The sequence below is a fragment of the Enoplosus armatus genome, chromosome 3 (genome assembly GCF_043641665.1).
Source record: "Enoplosus armatus isolate fEnoArm2 chromosome 3, fEnoArm2.hap1, whole genome shotgun sequence".
NCBI lineage: Eukaryota > Metazoa > Chordata > Actinopteri > Centrarchiformes > Enoplosidae > Enoplosus > Enoplosus armatus.
Genome location: NC_092182.1, coordinates 22083480 through 22092289, shown reverse-complemented (window position 1 = coordinate 22092289; position 8810 = coordinate 22083480). Strand labels below are relative to the sequence as shown.

General features: G+C 37.3%; 1 protein-coding gene across 2 annotated transcripts; it reads right to left on the bottom strand.

Annotated features, from left to right (window-relative positions):
* Positions 1–3209: 3209 nt before the first annotated feature.
* yod1 (YOD1 deubiquitinase) lies at positions 3210–6297 on the bottom strand. 2 transcript variants are annotated; one of them, XM_070903447.1, is made up of 3 exons: positions 6261–6297; positions 4482–4694; positions 3210–3907 (listed from the first exon to the last, which is right to left on the bottom strand). In XM_070903447.1, exons 1-3 carry the CDS (start codon positions 6271–6273, stop codon positions 3210–3212), a joined length of 924 nt encoding a protein of 307 aa, XP_070759548.1. In that variant the 5' UTR covers positions 6274–6297. The 2 variants fall into 2 exon arrangements, with proteins under 2 accessions (XP_070759548.1, XP_070759547.1); XM_070903446.1 differs by lacking the exon at positions 6261–6297 and having other exon boundaries at positions 4482–4689.
* Positions 6298–8810: the final 2513 nt, after the last annotated feature.

The following is an 8810-nucleotide window of genomic DNA, read 5'->3' as shown; positions in this document are numbered from 1 at the left end:
GAGAGCCGCATTCTACTTAAAACGCACGAGACCTCGTCGTCATGGTACCTACAAATGCAGTAATCTGCTAATCGGTGTCTCTGTTTCAAACTCTCTCTGCTACCGCAGGATGTAGTTAGTCCGGCGCGTTACTCCGAAAGTAACTCGTAACAACTGTAAAAGCAAATGGGGCGGATTACTCATTACTTCAAAATAAAAGCGGTATTTCCGTTACACTGACATTGGGCTACTTGAGTTAGTTACTATATTTTAACACGTTTTTCCTATTGTCATTTTACACGTGATGAGGGATGTTATGTGCTGTGTTGACACACTTGTTAGTATTGTAATGCAGCTCAATTCCCTGCCCTACCTGTCATATTGTTTTCATCATTTAGCTTGGCAACTTTAACAGTATAGTTAGTTTATATATATATATATATATATATATATATATATATATAAAAAACAAATTATATATAGTTAGTTAGTATAGTTTTCCGTGTGGAGTACATTTAAGTACATTTATTCAAGTACTGAATTTACGTACAGTTTTGAGGTACTTCTACTTCTGCTTGAGTATTTCCTTTTTCTGCTTCTTTATACTTCAACTCCACAACATTTATTTGATAACTTCAGTTACTTTTGCAGATTCACATTATTAATACAAAATATAAACAACAATTAAATTATGATGTGAGATGGGTGGAAATTCACACCCTACCCAGCAGTGTGTAAAGTAATTAAACTGCAACATTAAACACCTGGATGGGATGCAGTCGTTATTAAAGTTATTAATTACACCTGTGATTTTTCAAATGTATGCCTTCTATGAAGGAAATGCAATGATGCAAAGCAATTTAACATATTCAAAAATATCACTCTAGACACAAACTAGTTTCGGATAACTGTAAATGCTAATGTACTGTTACCTTTTACATGGCCTCTTTGTGGCAGGTGCAGTTGGTCAAACAGCTAGTCAACAAATCTTATTGATCCTATTAAGGAAGGGTAGATGTTCCTTAAAATAACATGTAGGTAGTGTAATCCCACTACGATGGCACAAGAGCAGTGTTTAGCCAACTTGGGTTTATTTCTAGTGGCCATGGATTGTCAGAGTTATAAATAGATGAAGATGAAGTGAGCACATTAGTACATTATAGTAACAACCACTACACACATGAGGCATAAAAAATGGCTACACAAGAGTAGACTGAAAGAAAAAGGAAATAGTTGATACAAAGCGACTCGTACACGATAATGTCGGCTATAACCTTTAATTGTGACACAACACTGAAAAAAATCAAGTAAATCCAGTTATTCTGTAGTGCTTTGTGCGCAACATTCATTGTTATTGTCCTTGAAGAGTCATGAGAACTTGGTAAATCCAAAATACAACAAAGCCATTTCATAGTTTCACTTTTATGCAAGCGGATTAATCCATAATCACTGTTAAAATAAAATAAACTACCTGATGAGGGAAAAAAAATCATAGTAATTCACATTCAAACGAAGAAATAATCTGAATCAAGAAAAAAATCTGAAACAAAGCCCCAATCAAGTTCTCCACTGTCAAACTTATGTTTTTGGCAACAACTCAGTACCAATATTGCCATCACAGATACGTGAAGTAGAAATACTGGTTCTGCACAACATGAGGCCACAATAGACTGGGCTTCAAGGAAAAAACTAACCCCAACCCTCCACTTTTAACATTTTTGAGCTGTGGTTTAACATACGTGCATGCTTCAACCTTATAGGCAGTGAGGATCAAAGGAATAAGCAAAGAGATGACGCCTGACTTTAGCTGAAAATGTGAGAACATGCTCCAATTGTGCGAAACATACAGTGGAACAGAATGGTGTTTTTTGGACAACATGCACTACAAACCAAAATGGACTTTACTCATAGTTTTCACACCCTGACTTGAGTTACTTTTGGGCTGAAAAATAATTAAAATTGCAAAGGTAAATGATTAATACTGGTTAGTGAAACACAATGCATGGACTGTACCTGATCAGTAAATGCATAAAGTGAGCAGAATTGATCTCATACGTTTGAGATGTCTAGTCAATACACCAACTTCTCACCATGATTTGTGTTCTGAAATATAATGCTCGGCACGCTCAGTGTTTTTCAAAATATTCATCAATAGAAAACAAACAAAAAACCCACTGTACTCAAAAGATTAGGTCTTACAGCATGATGACGTGAAAATTACACACTAGAATTAAAAATTACACACCTGAAAAACTGTCGTACCCATGACAAAAAAAACAAAAGCTACAGATTTTGTAAAATGTTTTGTTTTCAGCACCATTATTTTTTAAAATGTTTGTCTACTTTAAAAATAAGCTCACCAATAAACACCTTGCAACATCAAAAAAGGGAAGAAAAGCAGCTAAAGTCCCATATATGTAATTTGGCTAATTTTGGATCACAATTTGCAACGTGATATTGTATTTCAAAATGTATAACCTCGATCTCAAACCTCAATGGTCACTGCTCAGTAAATTGAAAGAGATGTCACAAATAGCACATTTGTAAGATAAATCCAGTTTAGCATTAACACAGCCTAACTGTGCTGAACAATTAACCGAATCATCAGTTTCTAGTGTTGGAGTTTCTCTGACTTACATCTGTCAACAAGGGAAATAAAAAACATGCTACATAACCAACATGATGAGTAACAGTCAAACTTTGTGTGCTGCGTTTAAGACAACAGTGAGTAGGATCGCATCATAGTGCAAATAACTCTTAGTGCTTGTTTTAAATTATTTCTAGAGCCAGACAGCTGGGTTTTAGTCAGTCACAGGTAAGTATTGACAATCTGGTGCATCTTCTAATTGACAACAGCCACTATTTGGTTTGTTATCAATACAACCCAGCCATCGAGTCATCTAAACAGATTAAAACAAATCCTAAGAATTGTTTGCATATTTTACTTGACACAGATTTAAAACCATCTCTAACAGACTAAAAGGATGGTTTAATGACATCGGAGCACTGCAGTAGCGTTTCTGACTTGGAGAACTGACAGCAGTTGAAACGAAATACTGAACCGGTTAGAGGCTGAACGCAGTGTCTGCAGATTCTCCATAAATATCGCTGGACAATGTGAGGTAGAGGATCACACAAACAGATTGACAGATAGACCAACAGTTGCCAGACGTGGGGCACAGGGTCGGTGGTGGTTGTATTTGTGAGAGGGAAAAAAGACAAAATGGTGTTCACACTTCGCCAAAATTGGTGTGGCCTGTCTCCTTGGCGTGCTCACGAGCCTCCTTTTGTCCCACCAGGCCTGTCTGGCACACCATGCATCGCAATGCGAAGCGGTTAACGTCTGTGAACTGCCGCTTGCGGCGAGCCTCGTCTGCCAGCTCCAGGGCCAGGGCCAGGATTACGTCATCTGTGGTGGAGAAGATAGTCTGGGGCGGGGCGTCAGAGCCAGGCGTTTCTTTCTGCAGCGGGTCATAGTGGATGCCGTCGTAGATGAGCAGCACACGTTTGTGGTAGCCAGCATCCTCCCCAAATCGATCCACTCGGACTGTCTGAGTGTCCACCACACAGATCTCACACTGGTAAAACTTGGACAGGATAGACACCTCGATGGCTCCTCCCCAGGTGTCGTCACGTCTTATCCAAGTGCAGTACTCCTCGTTGGTCTTTCCCAGCACAGCTTCAGAGTAAGCTGCGGGGTCACTTGACACAATCTGGGCGATGAGGCCTCGCATCTCTGGGGCGCAAGCAGGGTCATATACACCACCTTCCACCACATAATACACACTGGTGAAGAGGCAGGAGTTGTCAGCTGGGACCACTCGACGTGCCAGCATGGGTGAGGCTTCCAGACGTGGTGCTTTAGTCACAGTGGGATGATCCTGAGGCTTTGGCTTGTTCTTTTCTTCCTCAACAATGAGAGTGTCTCCTGTAGAAGATGACACAAAACAACTCAGCCTGGTCAGACTATGATAAAAAGAGAAAAAATATCTATGTGGTTTATAGCGATCCAGTTCTTAACTAAATGTTTTGCATATCATTGAATGTCTCAAAAAATATGTAAATGAAAATTGGGTGTATTAACATGAGTTGAATTAAGGGGCAAGTTCAGTTCACCTAAATTACATGCTGCCACTACAATACAATGGGGGTGAACTAAATTTCATCTGGGTTCCTCTTTCTTTTTTTCTTTACAGAAACTGTGTCACAGATGCTGTGTTATCCACAGAACACAGTCCATAGTTTTGAGAATGATTATTTCGTCAAGTACTTAAATGTTAACCCAGTCATTATTCTTAAATCTCGAAAGTAAAAACTAAAATAATAAAACAGTAATATAAAAAACAAATGGTGTATCACGGGAGAGCACAACTTTAAATGCATGGATGGACATCTACAAAAGGGAGAAGATATCAGAATATGTTAACCATAAATTGGAAGTATTTATGTCATGCTGGGAAAACTGGGTTAACTTTGGAATGCCTCATAGGCCAGACTTATACCTGATTTGATGGGGTAGTCATTGAGGTGAGCATCGCCATTTCGAAGATCAAGGCTGGAGGGTGGATAACCAACCATAATTTTCTGCACATCACAGGGGATACCAGTCAGCTCCTCCACCTTCCTCTTCAGCTCTTGCACACAGGACTGATGAGTCAAGCCCTGCATTATGTGGCTCCCATTTTTGGTTTTACAGCGAAGCCGCAACATTCTGCCTGCAAAAAAACATGACAACGTATGAACTTTGTCCATCCACCATGGATGCATTTACATTTCACTCTGATTGTACCTTTAATGATTACATGTGACAAATTTGAAGACCATTCAATAAAGAATATTAAATCAACTTTGTAATCCTTTTGTTTACATGTTTGCTTCTTTTTTGTTAATAACTACAAAAGTCTAGAAAAGAATATATATATTCATATCTAATGATAACCTTGTTTCTGCTGCTGTCATTCTAATGCCTAACAATAACACTCAGTTTAGTTAAGTTTATTAAATGTATTTATGTCAAGGACCATGCACAAAATACATTAATCTCAAAAAAGAGAAAAGATGCTTTGTACCAGATTTAGCTACTAGCTAATTTCCATCGGTAGTCTTTTATTAAATGCTTTGAAATACATTTTGAGAATAGAGGTAATATTAATTCCAAACCTGAACTTATCTATGGTTTATTATTAGAGTTTGAGTGCAGCAAATTAAGACTTTTGTCGTTCTAATGATGGAACATTTTAAATAATGCCTAAAACGGCCCGTCAAGGAAGTATATGGGTAAATAAAAGAGTCACTTTTTTATTTTGAAATTAAAATAAAACAAAAGTGTACTGTCATTTTTAAGCAGACATGGGCTGCATGAAGTGATTAGAATCGATTATAAGGAGAACAAAGTGCAGACGTCTGTGTATTGCTGTACAGTATATGTTTTCTCATTTCTGTGGCACAACAGAAAAAGTTTTAATTTTCCAAATTACTATTTAATTAATAGTTACAGAAGAGTAAGACAAAATGTTACTGTCGGTCTGTAAGTAAACAAAAGGCAGTATCAGTATAAAATTATTGTAGATTCTCAAATATTTACCTCAACTAAGGAGTGGCTTTTATCTGAGTGACTGTGTGAGTCACAAACTGAGAGCAGGGCCAGGTGCCATGAAGCAACACTATATATAAAATATAACAAATAGTGCCAACTGCGACTCACGACCATGCGGAATTTGAAAAGTTATGTTGCTCCTTATCTGTAGCGCAACCAGTACATCGTTGAGTGGGTTTTACTTTAATCACTTAAACATGGTTTTACCCTTTCAGAAAATATGCGTGTCCCCCAAAAATGCTTGTTGTGGTGGTTATTTAACGTTAGCTAAGTTAGCGCGGAACCTAGCTGCTTTATCATGTATCGCTACATTAGCTTGCGTTGGCTAATTGTATTTGTTAGCCAAGGCAACACAGAAAGAATCAGGATGTCCGAGACCCTACATCAGTGTTTCCCAAACCTTTCCTCTCCCCTTATCCTGCTTCTTCTACATCTCCCCCTGCTCCAACACGGCTCATTAAATGGTCAACTCGTTATGAACTCCTGTAGCTGCTTGATAACATCATTTAAATAACTGTCGAGGCAGGGAGAGATCTAAAACATGCTGGAGAAGGGGTAACGTTACTCCAGGAAAGGTTTGGGAAACACTGCCCTACATTATGCTGGCCGCTATGTTATACGCTTTCCAAATGGACCAGGCATAACAATTAAACTGCTGATGAACAGCAGCAGCAGAATAAAACACATGACACCGGCATTGCTTTGTTTTGTTTTCTTTGTTCTGTCAGTTTACGTTGACGACTTAACTCAACAGCAAGACAAACAGATGGTGGGCTAAGCTAGGAACTCCCTGCCAAGCAAGAAAAAAGCAGCATGAAGAGCCTCTTGTCATGTAACTCGACAAATAGTCAAAGCGTTAGTGTCATTTAACCTGAAAATGTATGAATGAAACATGTGTTACTTGCCCGGACTCAAAAACAAACGTCAACGGTAGCAAACTATTATCGTGTATCATCTGCTAACGTTAGCATGCTAACGTGCCCATTAACGTAACCTGACGCTAACTGGACAGTTTTTCCAAGAGTTTCGCATCCGGGCGAACTTTGGTAAATTCTGTCACCTGTCAACTGACATATCTATACACGACAGGGTACATAAAGTGGCATGACAACGGGCCAAGTTATTGTGTTTTCTTACCTGCTGTTGACTGCAGCCCTGCCTCAAACAATAACCATCCAGTGAGAGACGGATGTGTAGAACGTCACTTTACGTCGGTATGACGACATGACGCTCTTTGTGTGATACTTGTAAATGAAGCATGGAAGGGCCGTAGTGAAGAGGAAAGACCCATTCAAAATCCCATTAACACCTGTAATTTGTAAAAAAATAAATAATAAAAAAAAATACAATGTAAATATGTAGAAAACAATGAATGTCATGAGTAATAATGATAGTTGAATATATCGCCTATATGTGCACAATCTCTCCTTTTATAGATTTACATGACTGACTCCGATTAGGTTTAGAACATGTGACAATCTTTAGGTTATGTTGCATTTGTGGGCTATATTTTTACTCTCTGTTGACACCAGTAAGGTTACAGCAGATCAGGACATTCTGTTATTATTGTGCAAATAATAGATTATCTTATAAATGGTATTATTTACATCTTCAATAATGGGACTGTAACAGTTGGTTTGTTTTCCAAATGATCAGTTTTCTACAATATGTAGACACAGAGAATGAAATTCATTCATTCTGTTATGAGGCTAAACACGTCAGTTTACAGTTCTTTAAAAACAATGAGTACATTTACTTTCTGCTTACAGTTGACTGAATCATTTTGCGTTAAGGTTTTCACTCCAGTTAAGGTGAAATGTAAAGGAGGATGCCCCCAGACCACCCCTCCCATATCGATCAGTCCCCTGATCAATAATTGTAATGCTCTTTATCTCTTTATCTATATCTATCTTACAATAACTGAGGCCTAATATTTATCAAGAAAAACAGATTCTCTATGTTACATTCAGTTCTTTAATAATGTTGAGACAATTTTACATTAAACAAGAAACAATTAAATGAAGGTCACAAATAACATAACTTGTAACAGATTTGGATCAGTCCATTTGGAAGATGCAATGTGCTGTCTCCTACATTTCTATGGAAAAAATCATGTCACTTCAAAATTCACTTTCATTGTCTGCTAAAAAGGCACAAGTAGGCTGCTTTGAGCAGGGCAATAACTTATCAACAGTCAAACATCACATCGTCATAGAATGAAACTTGTACTTCTGTTTATTATCAAATAAAATGAAAGGATTTTGTGTGTCAAAAATGGCAGCTATAAGGAGAATTTAAGGAGTAAAGGTACATTTGCGTGACGCAATTAAAAATAAATGTTTGGCCAGTATGATAACATGAACACAAATGTCAAGAAATGACATGTTATATTTTTGTTGCAAAAAAATCCCTTCCTAGAATCCACAGGCAAGAAGAACAATGGATTAATAGATGAGCATTTAGGATTTAGTGTTCATTGTGACGGATAACACCAGCTTAATACATTAGGTATGCAAATGTTTCTTTATCTACTGCTGGTAGATACAGTATGTCCAGCAATGTGGTGTATTTTCTAACAACACATAAAACATTAAAATGCTTCCAAAACAGAAGGAAGAAACTAAATATATCATTTTAATTTCCTTAAGAAGCTGACGAGTACATTCTCTCAAATCTAAACCAAATCAAAAACATAAGACACCACAGATGATGGCTTATTTGATAAGAATCACAACTACGGATTGTTCATACAGTAGATGAGTGGATTTGTATTATAAAAATATTTTTACAGCTTCTACTTTATAACATGTACACATAACATGAAATAGTGAAAGTTGGTTTTCCTCATCATAATGTGTAATCTATTCAATGGCATACAGAGGAGCTAATTCGATCTATATATTTCAAGTTCAGTAATGCATTGTAGTACTTACAATGATGATTCGTTACCAGTTCTGAAATACAGTATGTTCTTTTGGCTGATTGATTGAATTTCTTGCACATGCAGAAGTGTTTATGATATTAATGTCAAGGCCTCAGCATGCAGAGTAAAGTTAAACAGAGAGGTTGAGATAGATCAAAACATGACCTCATGTCCTAATTTTCAAAAGAAATCCTACATTTAATCTGATCATTTTCAAGACTGTGGTTTAAAAAACAAAATCAAAATCCAAAAACATTTCTTTCTATCTTTGGATTCATGACTAAACCCAGGACTTTTTCCCACATTGTGGCA

Bases quoted from the DNA above. Each gene is read 5' to 3' on its own strand.
- yod1 (XM_070903447.1), bottom strand. The intron at 3,908-4,481 runs GTATAAGTCTGG...CATCTTCTACAG, and splicing joins TGACTACCCCATCAAATCAG to GAGACACTCTCATTGTTGAG.